Source organism: Rhinolophus ferrumequinum, chromosome 2, assembly GCF_004115265.2.
Source record: "Rhinolophus ferrumequinum isolate MPI-CBG mRhiFer1 chromosome 2, mRhiFer1_v1.p, whole genome shotgun sequence".
NCBI lineage: Eukaryota > Metazoa > Chordata > Mammalia > Chiroptera > Rhinolophidae > Rhinolophus > Rhinolophus ferrumequinum.
This window is the reverse complement of record NC_046285.1, coordinates 46493335-46508449: the sequence shown is the minus strand read 5'-3', so window position 1 is coordinate 46508449 and position 15115 is coordinate 46493335. Positions and strand designations below refer to the sequence as shown.

Below are 15115 nucleotides of genomic sequence, written 5' to 3'. Positions count from 1 at the left end.
CTTTTAGTAATCTATAGTTATCGTAGTTTTACCATGGTGGTTTTCAAAAAACCCAAACAGTAATTTTGAGTTGTAGATACAGGAGTTAATAACTTTAATTTGAGAGTGTGTTATTTACCTAAAAGAGATTCTAGTTTGCTATGGAATTTGGATAAGAATCAGATCTTACCTTATTATGTTTCTTTGGCAGGATGTGTTAAATAAATTAAAGGCATTACATCCTTTACCAGACTTGATATTAGAGTGGAGAAGAATCACCAATGCTATTACCAAGGTAATCTTTCCCCTGCAGCGGGAAAAGCGTCTGAATCCTTTTCTTGGAATGGAAAGAATCTATCCTGTATCACAGTCACACACTGCTACAGGTAATGAGAAATCTTAACTATGGATAATATCCAGTTTTTAAAGAAAAAAACTTTCATATATATTTCTGTGATCACCAAGGAATTCAAGTGTTGATCACTGGATTCAATGAAGTTCCGTAATCATTTATGAAACACATATTATACTACATTCAAAGCATAGATGGATACAGAGATGAGATTTAAGAAGATACAGTTCATGCTTTCAAGTACTGTATAGAGTAACTGAGATGTCTGAGACGTGCTTTGGATGAGAGTATATCCAGGAATTAAATATCTATTTGAGTCGGTGATCTTATTTCGGTCCCAGCCTTCTCTGAACATCTTAAGATTCTGTCTGAGTTGAATCTCAGTAGTTGTGTGGGTCATCTTTATAATAAGTGAGAATCTTATTTCATTCAATCAGAAGAGAAAGCTATGGAGTCCTCTACGTGTGTCACAGCCCTCTTGAAATAGTTATGAGTATAACCTGGTGAGGAAAAATCATTCTTTCTCTAGTCAGTGCAAAACTCTAAATATTTGCCAAATGTGGTGTGTGGTGGGAGAAAAGTTAGCTTCAAGTGCTTCATAGAGGAGGCAGTTTAGATTGATGGTATAGAATCTGGGCTTTGATATCATGGTTGAATCCTGGTGCTGTGAATCTTTAGACAAAGTCTTGAACCTCTCAGTGCCTAGTTTCCTCATGATAGAACAGGGGAATAGTCCTACCTCCCTGGATCATTCTGATGATTACATAGGTTAATACATGTAAAGTGTTTAGGAGGGTGCATGCACTTAGTGTGTGTCTCGTTATCAGTTGTTGCTGTTATTAAGGATGGAGTCACCATCAGAAGCTGCATTGCTCTTTGCTTGCTTAGTCTTTGTTCTAAACAACTTCTCTTTTCCTTCTCTATTTAGCTAACCTCTTGGTCCTTCCTAGCCGTTTCTTGCCTTGTTGATTTTTCACTTTCATTTTGAAACGTATGCTAATGCTATAAACTTATGTAAAATAAATCCATGTTGGTGAAAAAATAAAATCAACCTAGAGTTTCAGAGGTATTGCACATTTATTTGTTGCTATTAAAGCTGAAAGTATTCATTTTCTTTCTTTTCCTGATTGGTTTTTATCATATTGTGCTTACATTTAAAGAATATATTGGAAATACAAGTTTACCTAAGCATAGCAAGGCTGTTTCATTATTAGAATTCATCTCTATGAAGCTACATTTGTGTTTTATAATTATTTTTTTTGTCATCTGTTTGTCTGCCAATGTTGCCTCGTTAATTTAAACAATAGACCTGACTATTAAGTATTATTATAAAAGACAGTGTCCTAAGGCAGAAACTTAGATTCCTTCCTCTGCTGTTTGTTAGCTTTATCACATTCAAAAGGCCATTTAATAGTAATAAGTATATTAATATCTATCATTAATTAAGCACTAATTTTTGCTAAAAGCTAAATAACAAAGACATAATAGCAGGGGTTAATTCAGAAAAACAATACTCTAGGTACTTAAAATGTCTGATTCATCAATACAAGATGAAATTATATGTGGTAGGTAGTAGAGAGCCTGTTACAATGAAGGGTATAGCATATAACACAGGATTTTCTGTCACTATATGTGTATTATAAAAACTGCAAAAAACAAAATCCATTACAACTTTTTTGGATAATGCTTGTTTTCTAGAAAAATTCAACCAATAAATAAACAAAATGTAAAACATTTTGGGAGAAATAAAGGCTATAAGCATTTAAACAAATAGTTTTTTGTTTACTAGAAAATTCATTAACCACCAGATTCTATTCTCTAGCCATGCCAGTGTTAGCATTGATTTTCTTGATGAGTGATGATGATGATGATGATGATGATGATGATGAAGAAAATTGGCCAGGTGATGTCTAGAAAGTAATGTTTCAGTTCTACCTCTCACTGCTACTCCATCTCCTGCATTAGCTGACTCCTCTGGCCTGGTGTCCCCTTTTCAGCACTCAGCTGCTCTTTTCCAGATCTTCTTCGTTGTATCTTGCGCATTCCTGGCATTTTAAAGGCTTATCTGATAGTCATGTCTCCTAGGATCCATTTGATTAGTCTTTACTCATTAACATACCACTAACATTTATAGTGCTGACATCTGGTATTCATTTTAGCATAGGAATAGTTCAATTTATCAAATTACTTCTTATTATGGGTTTGTTTTCTAGAGGGCTAGGTAGTGTAAAACATTGTACCTGATTCATTCATTCACTTAACATTGCAGTTGCTCTTGTACTTATTTTGTCATTGTTAAACACATGAACACAATGAAAAATATTTCATTTAAATATGTTTATTTTATTTTAACAATAACAGAGCATATATTTTTAAAGACAATTCAGAAATGCAATTACTATTAAAATACATGTCAGATGTCCCCCCCTGATTTTATGTTATAATTCTGTTTGATTTTAGGACGAATAACCTTTATAGAACCAAATATTCAGAATGTGCCAAGAGATTTTGAGATCAAAATGCCAACACTAGTAGGAGAAAGCCCACCTTCCCAAGCCCTAGGCAGGGGCCTACTTCCCACGGGCAGGTAGACTGTTTTCTTTTTATTTGCGTTAATATCCTTTTGTGTGAATGGCTCAAAAATAGCCTATTGGACAAAATAATGAAATTAGTTTAATTTTCTGTTTCAGGAATAGACATTTCTATTCTAGGCATCATCGATGTCAAACCCTGAGTCTGTCTATAAAGAAGCTAGTTGATGAAAGCCTGAAAACCCAGGCCACTAATTAAATCAACCAGCACGATGTACTTATTTAAGTTAAATTAACTAAAGGGAAGAGTTTAGCAATGTGAGGAACATTCCCCCTCTTGCCTTCCCCACATACACAAAAAGGGAAGAAAAAACACAGATAATTTATATTAGGTCAAAGAGATTTGCTGAGTTGAGCTAAATGTCAGTGAATTATCCCAAGCAGTTTGTAGGAAAGGCTGTTACAGAAATGTCTTACTTCCTATTTAATTGAATTGTTTGCTAAAATGTAAACCTAGTATCTTTGTTAAGCTTTAAGGTGTTTCAGATAATAGCGTGTTTAAGTTTCTTAGATGAAAATATTTACTGAAAAATCAGACCTTTTTCACATATTTGAGACTGCTTCTTATGCAGCTGATGATGTTGTTTGCATGACAGAGGAAGAAATAGAAAGGGTTGTGGCCTAAACCCTGGGCACCAGGCACAGATGGAGGAGAGAGCCTCAGACAGAGGAATGCCATTTTCAGTCAGCATGCGACATGCCTTTGTGCCTTTTCCAGGTAAGGTGGCTGATGGTTTTTGAGCTTCTCATTGTTATGGAAATGTTTTTCAAAGCACTGATAAAGCCTGCATTATAAGACTCAGAAGTACAGTCTGCATTGGTCCCTTCATCTTTTCTCTCTTCTGTGTAGCCTGTTTTCCCCTTTATGTTGCTAGGTTTACAAAAAGTCAGTCATCACTGTCTTCGTGATCTGCTCTTTTGAGAAACTTATGTGGTGTGTGCTCATTGGCAGCAGCCTGCTGAAACCGTGTTTTCCAAGGTTATTGCAAACCTTTTTAGAAAATCAAATAGACTTTTGTACAGCATTTGTCACTGTTAATCAACACTCTCTTTCCTTAGTTTCTCTCCCCCCATGACTTCTAAGGGCACACTTTTTTTTTTTTCCTCTTCCTGACTTGTTTTGCATTTTGTTTCTTCTCCTCTTCTCCAAATCGCCGCTTTCTCTTACATGGGGAACCCCAGGCCTAACCTTCTGCCTTACCTCTCCTCAATACTCTACCCATAAACCTTTTGTCATCAAAAGTCATTATCTAACTCCTAAATCATCCCTGCTATTAGTATTATGTTTGCTCTTTTATGTTTTGCCTATTGGTAGGTCTGGGTGAGAGCAGTTAACTATGTGAATTTGAATTCTGTCAAAAATGTATATTCCAAGAGTGAATTCAGGTCTATGATAGTATAAGCTGCTTGGCAAATTTCAGTTTTGCTTTTTCAGTATGAACTATTAGCTTTTTACTGCTGTAACCATTTTTAAGTATTCAGTTCCGTGGCATTAAATACATTTGCATTGTTGTGCAACCATCATCATTCTCCATCTCCAGAACTTGCTCACTGGCCCATGTGGGAATTGAACCAGCAACCCTGTTGTTCAGAGCTCGCGCTCTAACCAACTGAGGCATCTGGCTGCCCTAGTATTTACATATTTTTGAATCGGTTATTCATTCAAATAGCTCAGAAATCAAAATATATAAAAGGTATATAGTGATACGCTTTGCTTTTTTTGCCCCTGCCCTAGCTACACTATTATCTACAACTCTTATAGATAACTGCATATGAGTTTCTTATATATGCTTTCAGCATTTTTATGCTGATATAAGCAGATACAAATACGTAATATTTTCTTCCCCTATTCTTACACAAAGATAAGCATTCCATATACACTGTATGTGCCTTGCTTTTTTCATTTAATGTTTTTATACTGGAGATTTGTGATTATCAGTAAAGAAATTTGTATATAAGCCAGTTTAACCTGTGTGGAGGTAATCTGTGGGTTGTTTGTTGAATTGCAGAGTAAAAACTTATTTAATTTTGATAGGTATTGTCAAATTGCCATCTATTGGGGGACAGTTACCATTTACTTCCTAATGACAATATACGAGTGTTTCTTTCTCAGCCTTGCCACTGAGTGTGCTGTCCAACCTCTGGATTTTTGCAACATAAGTAGAGAAAAATAGTTTCTTGCTATAGATTTAATTTTCATTTCTTTTTTAAATGAAGTTAAGCATTCTTTAATATGTTTAAGTTTCTTTCGTTTTTATTATTTTCATGAACTGCTTGTTTATGTTTTGTTCTTGATTTGTAGTACCTCTTTTTTATAATATAGCAATGAGTTCTCTGTAATATTAGTTGCAAATAGTTTTCCTATTTTGTTCTGTAACCCTGCTTTTATTTTTTTATTTATTTATTTTTTGCCATGCGTATCTAATCCAGTCATTTCTAATTCTTAGGTAAATTATCTGAATCCTCTTAATAACTCTTCTTTACATATCAACCACTGAATGTCTTTGTTGTTATTGAAGAACACAGGTTTCTCTTCAGTCCACTTAAAATGTGCACACATTAGAAACCAGTTTCTTCATTCATTCATTCATTCAACAACCATTTAAGAGCCTATTATGTGCCAGGAACTATGTAAGATTTTGTATAGAATGCAAAGGAGTAAGTCTCACGTCCGTAATGGCTCAGTGCTATGTGGGAGAGGCATGAAAGAACAATTTCAGGTTATATGTCAGGTGCTGTGGGAACACTGAGGAAATCACTACCACAATGGTTAAGGAGCAGAGGTCAGGGGTGACTTTACACATATTACATATACTTGAAAAGTATATGGAAAAAAGTCATCTAGGTTACAGAATTGAATGGCATATTACAAGCAAAGGTTTAACTTTTGGACACATGAGCTCATGGCTCTATGTTAGAACTAAATTTCTGTCATCTGTTCAACTGTATAAAACGGAGTTGTCTTTGTACCAGCTTTTCTAAAATTATTTCTACTTCAGGTGGTTTAATATTAGCTGCTGATTACTCTCAACTTGAACTGAGGATCTTGGCTCATTTATCTCATGATCATCGTCTCATTCAAGTATTAAACACTGGAGCTGATGTTTTCAGGAGTATTGCAGCTGAATGGAAGATGATTGAGCCAGAGTCTGTTGGGGATAATCTGAGGCAACAAGCAAAGCAGGTAATCTTAGTGAACATGCTTAACATGGATGAGGAGAATTTTAATGATTAAAAAAATTTGAAAAATTGTTTTGATCACTTGCAGTTGAGGAATGATTTATTTTTTTTTAATCTTTGGATCTTTCAAATCACATTCACCTGAGCCTGTCTCATGGTATTCATTATACTTTCCTTTGCAGAGTTAGCAGAAAGAATCAAATAGACTTAGTCCGAGGCAATTTAGTGTCCAAAGAGCCATATGTGTTAGTGGTAGATATTGTGGTAGTTGTTGTTATTTGTTATTTGTTATTTGTGTGTGTGTGTGTGTGTGTGTGTATTTTAAATCTCTAGTCTGTAAGCATCCATATTTTCATCTTTCTATTTTCTCACACTATTGAGCCACAGTGCTTTTTATAAAAAGGTGCTCTCTAAATGTTTGTTGAAAAATAAATATAGCTGAGCTGTGGGTTATAATTAATAATTGATAACTTTTTAGTTTGAGGCCTTTGGTTAACTAATCCATCTGTGAAACTTCATACTGCCCTTGGACCTTTTAAGTGGATCCATATTAGTTTCTACTCCTGGATGATTGTCTGGCACAGAGAATGTCAAAGGCCACATTTACACCATTTCATGGCCTGGATTAACACTGATACTTCCTTACCACGTGACCTGTGGGAAATGTGATGCCATTTTCAAGAAAGTAGGATTGTTGGCTGAGGTAAAGGCACATCACTCCCACCTCTAAGAGCCTACTTTACTAGTTTCACATTTACTTCTAGTTACTCACAGCTATAATCCTTGACTGGTTTATTAGGCAGGAAACACTGCCTTTCACCACTGTCTGTTTGGTACCAACCCTTGTTTCTTCCATGACTTAGAAAGACAGCTTTATCTTCTCTATCTATTTAATCTCCTCTGGGATCCTGCATTTAGCAAGAATCAAATCCTAGGTAAAGTAGGTAATATTCCAATATTTAATCCTCATAACACACCCATGAAATAGGTATTATTATCATCCTCATTTTTATATAGAAGAAAACTGAGGCACAGAAGTTAGTGATTTGCTTAAGGTCATATAGCTATAAGTGGTGAAGCCAGGATAAGTTCAAAATGCCAGAACCTAGACATTCTGACTCTGTAACCTAAACATGTGTTCACTGATGATAGTGGCCTCTATTTAATATAAGTTCTAGCATGATTTAATAGTGTTTATGCTATACCATTTCCCCCCCTAAATCACCATGCACTGAACCATCTAATTTTTGAGTCTTACCGAGATCCCAGCTAGCACTAAGTAATGTCTAAGTTTAAAAAAAAAAAACAAAAAACAAAATTAGGCATCACAACAAAATAAAGCATTAAAAGACCAGAAAGGAAAAGAAAAAAGGAGGAAAAAAATCCCTCTCAATGTATTTTAAAAAAGGAAAAGCAAAATACCTCTAGCTGTCTTATCACATTAAAAGTATTTTAGAATTCTCATAATCAGTTTTAGCAAGTTATCTTTTTAAATTTTATTTAACAACATTTATATAGAGCTTGCTTTATGTCATGCAGTTTCCTAAGCACTTGTAACTAGTAACTCATTTAATCTTAACACTTCCATGATATAGTATTACTGTCTTCATGTAATGAATGAAGAAATCAAGATGCCAAGAATTTAGGTAGCTTTTGCAAGATAATACATCTTGTAAATGCTGGAATTAGGATTTGAACACAAACAACACTTATTAAATCAGAGGGGTTTTTTTTGTTTTGTTTTTTACCTGTATAAACTATTCCCCTTCATTACATCCAAAATTTCCTCATGAGTTTGTGTTTAACTCAAATGTATTGTGAGATTCACGAAATTAGGAATTCTGCAAGTGTGAAATTTCAGGTGGCTATGAGGTGAAGAGGTTATTTATTTCCAATAAGTCTTTCCTATTATCAAAGCATGAAGTCTATTCTTCCAGCTCTTTTAGTGCTATCTAAGAGTAACGAGAGGGATGTTTGTAATGTTTCTTTGCTGACTCCTAGGCACTTTAACCAGAAGTTAATGAGGTATTATGAGGCGTAGAAAGCTGCTATGAAGACTGCTGGATAAATGACAAAGAGTCAGAAATAAATCTTCCCTTTTAAATCATTGGGATTATTTTCTTAAACAGACATTAATATTCATTCATATTCTGCCTCTCCCTTCCTTCCGCTCCTCCCCCCAAAAAAGTATTGCTAAAAGGCATAAAGGACGTTCACTGGATATCAGCTTTAATGGATTTAACCCACCAAAAGCAAATCCGATCATTTCTTTCAATCACTATGAAATAAAAAACTTACCAAATTTCAATCCTAAGGAACTTTTTATATTTGCATTTTATGTAGTTACAACCTTTAATTTATTTACTGAGTGTGATGACTCCCTTTCAGATTTGCTATGGAATCATTTATGGAATGGGAGCTAAATCTTTGGGAGAGCAGATGGGCATTGAAGAAAAAGATGCTGCTTGCTACATTGACTCCTTCAAATCCAGATACACAGGTAAGAAGCCTTGCGTGTTAATTATCTTCTAGATACTATTATTCTCAATTGTCTTTCCATAGTATTATTAATTTTAAAAAATTGTGTTTCCATTAATCAGAACTTTTCATCAGGCATTGTTAATTTAATAATATTAACCTTATTATGATCATTTACTAAGATGTGCTTTTTTCATAAAAGTAGGAACATAAATGGAGTAGCAAAATGTAGTTGATTTATATGCTACTGTGAATATCTCATAAAATCTTGAAATTGTCCTGTACTTTAGGTTTAGATAGCTTTAATTTGAAATAGTAAACCATTGATTAAATGTACCAGAAATTGTGAGTGAACAATTGCTATTATAGAGCAGTTTGAGTATATTATAAAGACAATTGTTATAAATTGTCTTTTCTTTTGGCAATTTATTGAGTTATAATTTACATAGAATAAAATTAACCCTTTTTAGGTGTATAATTCTATGAATTTTGACAAATGCATACAGTCGTATAAGTTATACCACAACCAAGGTATGGAACCATCACCCCATAACCCCAGAAAGTTCTTTTATGCCCCTTGTAATCAACGCTGTCCCCAACCCTCAAACAGAAAATTTTATTGACACATGACATGATCTTGTACATCAAAAATCATATGACTTTTACTAAAACAGGGTCATTTGTAAAAATCAGTAGTAGTAGTTCTATATCTTAGCAACAGATAATTAGTGTATGAAGTAAAACCTTTACAATAACATTAAAATGCATGAAATACTTAGGCTAAATTTAACAGCATATGTGCAAAACTTTACTGAAAACTCCAAAGCAATCCTGACAGAAATTGAAGAATGCTTACATAAATGGGAGGTTTACCATGTTAATTTATTAGAAGGCACAAGTTATGATGACAGTTTTTTGTAAGTTGTTCTATCGATTCAATGCAAAATTCTGTTAGGCTCTTGTTTAGAATTAGACAAGCTGACTCTAAATTTATATGGACATTCAAAGGGACTGGAACAATTAGAATAATTTTTTGGGAAAAGTACAATGTTAGTATTTCCCTCTCTGGTTTCAAAACTTATAAAACTACAATAATCAAGATAGGCATAAGGGTAGACATAGAGAACAATAGGTCGTAATAAATGGTCCAGAAATAGACTTACACGGTGAATTAATTTTCAACAAAGTTGCCATGGTAATTCAATGGAAGAAAAATGATCTTGTCAACAATCGGTGTTAGAAGAACTAGATACCAGAAGAGGAAAAAAGTGAACTTTAACTTTTATCTCACACCATATTCAAAAATTAACTTGATATAGTTCATAGATTTAAAAGTAAAAGCTAAAACGATAAATCTTCCAGAAGAAACACGGGAGAAAAGCTTTATGACAATGAGATAGGCAAAGATTTCTTAGATGATAGTAACACTGAATCACAAAAGATAAACACTGATGAAAGACACCATCAAGAAAATGTAAAGGCAAGCCACAGACAGAGAAAAGAGAAAATAGTTGCAGTTCCTATTAATCTAACAAAGGACTTGCATCCAGAATATTAAAGAACTTTTATACAACTCAATGCTAAGAAGGCAAACATGTCAATAAAATAAAGGTCAAATATTTTCAACAGACATTTCACAAAAAATAAATGAATGACCACATCAAATGTTATCATCATGGGTCATCAGGGAAGAGCAAATTAAAACCACAGAGAGGTACCATTACAATAACACTGGAATGACTAAAATTAAAAACATTGTATCTCTTTTACATTGCTTGTAGAGTTGTAAAATGGTACCACCACTTTGGAAAATAGTATGGCTCTTTCACATAAAGTTAAACACACTTAACCATTGGATCCTGCAATTCTACTGTTGGGTATTTGCTCAAGAAAAATGAAAACATATGTCCAAGGAAAGACTTGTACATGAATGTTACAGTAGTTTTAGTCATAACAGCCCAAGATTTGGAACAGTTCAAATGTCTAACAACAGGATTCTGAATAAACAGATTTTGGTATATATCTGACATGCAATACTACTTAGCAGAAGAAGGAAGACACAAATGAGAACATAGTATAATTCAATTTTTATGGATATCAAAAACATAAAAATCTTAGCCATAGTGTCATAAAGCACATCAGTGAGTGAGGGTAATAATAGGGTTCTGACTGTAAAGGTCATGAACATGTTTGTGTCTTGTAGTGACTGTTACAGGGCTGTACACATTTGTTAAAATGCATCAAACTGTTCACCTGAAGGAGTGCCTTTTATTGTATATAAATTATATCTCAGAATTGATTGTTTTTAAAAGTAGTTCTTGCAGTATCTGATTATTAGCCTCCTACAGATGCAGGTAAGAGAATTTATAGAGCTCTCTTAAATCTCATCCTTTTCTTTGGTCTTCCCCCAACAATATCACAGTAATTCTTAAAGAAAAAAAGATGAGAGAGCGTGATTGCTTCTGATTTTTGTGCTACTGGTCAAATATCTCCAACAGCTTCACTTGGCAGGATATTCTCCTTTCCTTTCACCCACAGTCTCCTCAAATGTCTTTTGTGTGTGTGTGCCAGCCACACAACAGAAATCCTCAAATGAGGACTTTCAATTGGGAGACATTATTGTTTATTACTTAGGGTGAGCAGAGATGACAAAGCAGAGATTACAAATATGAATAAAGATAGATCAGCATAGTCTCTACACTTGATTGTGTTTTAAAGAATACAGAGAAAAAACCTCTCTAGCTCAGAGACAGGAATGAGGAGTGAAAAGATTGGACGACCTGAAGCAAAGAATTCATCCTGGAGATCCATAAGACATAATAATGGACTTATATTGCAAAGGATGAATGCTGGTATATGGAATATGAATGTGTTTGAATTGTATACTATCCATATAGTATACTATTGAATTTTGAATTCTAAGAAATGGGTTGTATATGTTCCTAATGAAATATTATAACTCACGCATTAATTTCAGTTAGGTCTTATTTGGATCACAGCTTAGGTGGTAGCAAGGAGCTGTTAGAATGTTTAAGGCTGGAAATGCTAAGATCAAAGAATAAAAGAGGATTAACATGATCAAAGAATAGAAACCTGTGAAAAGTAGCATGGAAGATCCTGGAATAAAACCACCTAGTTTGCTCTGGTTAGTTTCATATTTTTTTTAAGTTGTTGGTTAAAAAACAAAGAGTTAGATCGTGGCATTTCTAAAGTACCTTTTATTTCCAGCTTTCTGAGTGTACAAAAAGTGGATGAAAGTTTATATGTAAAGTTTTGGTGCTGTGCTATTAGTAGGGTTTTGGTATATTCCACTGTATTGAAACTATTGAATGAGATTAAGAATGGACTTTGGGTATAATTGTTTCTTTTTATTTCTTTGTAGGGATTAATCATTTCATGAAAGAGACGGTGAAGAATTGTAAAAGAGATGGGTTTGTTCAGACCATTTTGGGACGGCGTAGGTATTTACCAGGAATCAAAGACAACAACCCTTATCATAAAGCTCACGTATGTTGAAATTTCTCTGGATTTTTAACTTAAAATTTCAATGACATATACTTTTCAACAAAGACTAAATGCTGCTATTGTCCCTTATAGGGATCTCTAGTGTATTAATTGGATCTTGTGTTTTATTAAGGACTTCTGAAGTGTTGGCACATGCCCGTATTTGCTGAACACAGTCTTTGGGAGACTAATGTAAATATGGGTTCACTTAATAATACTTCAATTAAAGATGTTCTGTTTCAGTAAGCCAATTATTTATTAGCCTTGGTAATAAGTTATAGATAAACCTAATTCTTACATTTGCTAATTGTTCTTTGTTTCAGATACCATAGACTAATTTGTCATATCACATCAGATTGCCAGTGTCTTCGGGGATTAACTAGTCATTAAATTGTGATTTTTTTTTGACTAATTCTACTTATTTATTTATTTTAAAAGCACTAACTCATCAGAGGTTATTAGGATACCCAAAATATTGAAGAAGGCTGTTTTTAACATCAGTTTAAAGATTAATTGATGGTATTTGTTCAAATTATGATTAAAATCTTTTTCTGATATAAATGGGATTCATAAAGGTATTCTATGTATCTGAGCATTTAAGCTTCTATAATAGTTCAGATCTTCCTAACTGGTTGTATTTTGCCCTTCCCCCATATTTTTGCATGTCATTGTCCATAGTGCATGTAATGAAAACTTCTAAATTTTTATGTGGAGTTAGAATGCTCTTAGGGACCATGGAGGAATAGTGGGCTTTTGTTACACTTCACTGTCTAGCCTCCCATATATCCACATACAGACATCAGATGTTTACCAGGCTTTTACTATCTCTTGAGTGAACTAGGCACTGTAGTTGATGCCTTAGTAGAATAAGTCTTAAAATGTATTAGAAGAGGTAAAGCAAAATATTAATAGAACTATATAAAAATAACACATATACTAAATTATTTAGGGTGCAGAGAGGAGATAGAACTCAAACAAATTCTTTTTAAAAAAATTTATTGGGGTGATATTGGTTAGTAAAATTATGTAGATTTCAAGTGTACATTTCTATGATACACCATCCCTATATTGCATTGTGTGTTCACCACCCAGAATCTGTTGATTTAAAATAAATGAATGGGACTATATCAAACTAAAAAGCTTCTACACAGCAAAAGAAACCATCAGCAAGACAAAGAGCAAACAACTGAATGGGAGACGGTATTTGCAAACAACACATCTGATAAGGGGCTAATATCCAAAAAATATAAAGAACTCATACAATTCAACAACAAAAAAACAAACAATCCAATTAAAAAATGGGCAAAGCAACTGAACGGACAGTTCTCCCAAGAAGACATACAAATGGCCAACAGATATTTGAAACAATGCTCAACTTCACTAGCTATTAGGGAAATGCGAATCAAAACCACAATGAGATACCATATCACACTTGTTAGAATGGCTATTATCAACAAGACAAGTCATAACAAGTGTTGAAGAGGTTGCGGAAAAAACACTCATACACTGCTGGTGGGAATATAAATTGGTACAGCTACCATGGAAAACGGTAAGGTGGTTCCTCAAAAAATTAAGAGTAGAATTATTATATGACCCAGCAATTCCTCTTCTGCGTATCTACTCAAAAAATCGGAAAATATTTATCCATAAAGATATATGCACCCCTCTGTTCATTGCAGCATTATTCACGGTGGCCAAGACATGGAAACAACCAAAGTATCCTTCAATAAATGGTTGGATAATGAAGATGTGGTACATATATACAATGGAATATTACTTGGCCATAAGAAAATATGAAATACTGCCACTTGTGACAACATGGATGGAACTTGAGATTATCATGCTGTCTACGGCCATACCACCCTGAATGTGCCCGATCTCGTCTGATTTCGGAAGCTAAGCAGGGTTGGGCCTGGTTTGTACTTGGATAGGAGATTATCATGCTAAGTGGAAATAAGTCAGAAAAAGTCAAGAACCATATGATTTCATTCATATGTGGGATATTAAACTGAAAGCAACAAATGAACAAGACAAACAAAAACTCATAGATACAGACAACAGTTTATTGGTTACCAGAGGGTAAGGGGAGGGAGGGAGGGTCGTAGGAGAGAGTAAAGGGGTCAAATATACGGTGATGGAAAAAGAACTGAATCTGGGTGGTGAACACACAATGCAATATATAGATGATGTATTATAGAATTGTACACTTGAAACATAATTTTACTAACCAATGTCAATCCAATAAATTTAATAAAATTATTAAAATAATAAAATTTAGATTATTGGACATGAGAAAAAACAATCACATGTGGATAAGAATTTGAGGATTGGCTAGAAGGCCAATCTGGTAGGAATAGAGTGTTTGAGTTGTCACTTAGTGGTAGATAATTTTCTACTTGTTAAAAGCTAGTAGAAGGCTTTTAATGTCAAGCTGAGAAATCTGGATTTGATCTAACAGGAATTGATTTTGTTTCTTGGGATTTACATGATGAAAAATGGAGGATAGAGTTATTTATGTAAATAAGTGATATAATTTTTTTGAAAACTAATATTTATGTAGTTAAAGATGTAAGAATAAGACTTTTGATGCCCAAACATTTGGTGTCAAAGATCTAACTAATTCATTATGCTGTTGATGAGAAAAACAAAAATTCCAACCTTCTGAATTAGGAGTAAATGTAGCCAGATATATGTTTTGGTTTTGGTTTGGTTTTACTTTCTGTTTAACTTTTATTGTATTGAAAAATTTACATGTAAAAAGCACAGAAAACAATTATTGATTTCAGTAAATTATCACAGAGCTACACCTGTGTAACCATCACCCATGACAACAGAATATTGTCAGTACCCCAGAAGCCCTCTCATGCCTCCTTCTAGTCACCACCCACTGTCTTCCCAGAAATAACCACTATCATACTTCTAACCTTATAGTTTTGTTTTGTGTATTATCGACTTCTATATACATCATACATGTGTATTCTTTTGTGTCTAGTTTTACATAGGCAAATCATTCATGTTGTTTCATGTAGGG

The 15115-nt window shown here is 33.9% G+C and overlaps 1 protein-coding gene across 1 annotated transcript in view; it reads left to right on the top strand.

Annotated features, from left to right (window-relative positions):
* The window catches only part of POLQ (DNA polymerase theta), an 86636-nt gene that overhangs the window by 62372 nt on the left and 9149 nt on the right, over nucleotides 1-15115 (top strand). Inside the window, exons 22-27 of the mRNA XM_033121474.1 lie at nucleotides 191-365; nucleotides 2792-2918; nucleotides 3519-3640; nucleotides 5922-6106; nucleotides 8491-8602; nucleotides 11963-12087. Coding sequence (XP_032977365.1) covers nucleotides 191-365; nucleotides 2792-2918; nucleotides 3519-3640; nucleotides 5922-6106; nucleotides 8491-8602; nucleotides 11963-12087 — 846 coding nt within the window. The remainder of the gene's footprint in view (nucleotides 1-190; nucleotides 366-2791; nucleotides 2919-3518; nucleotides 3641-5921; nucleotides 6107-8490; nucleotides 8603-11962; nucleotides 12088-15115) is intronic.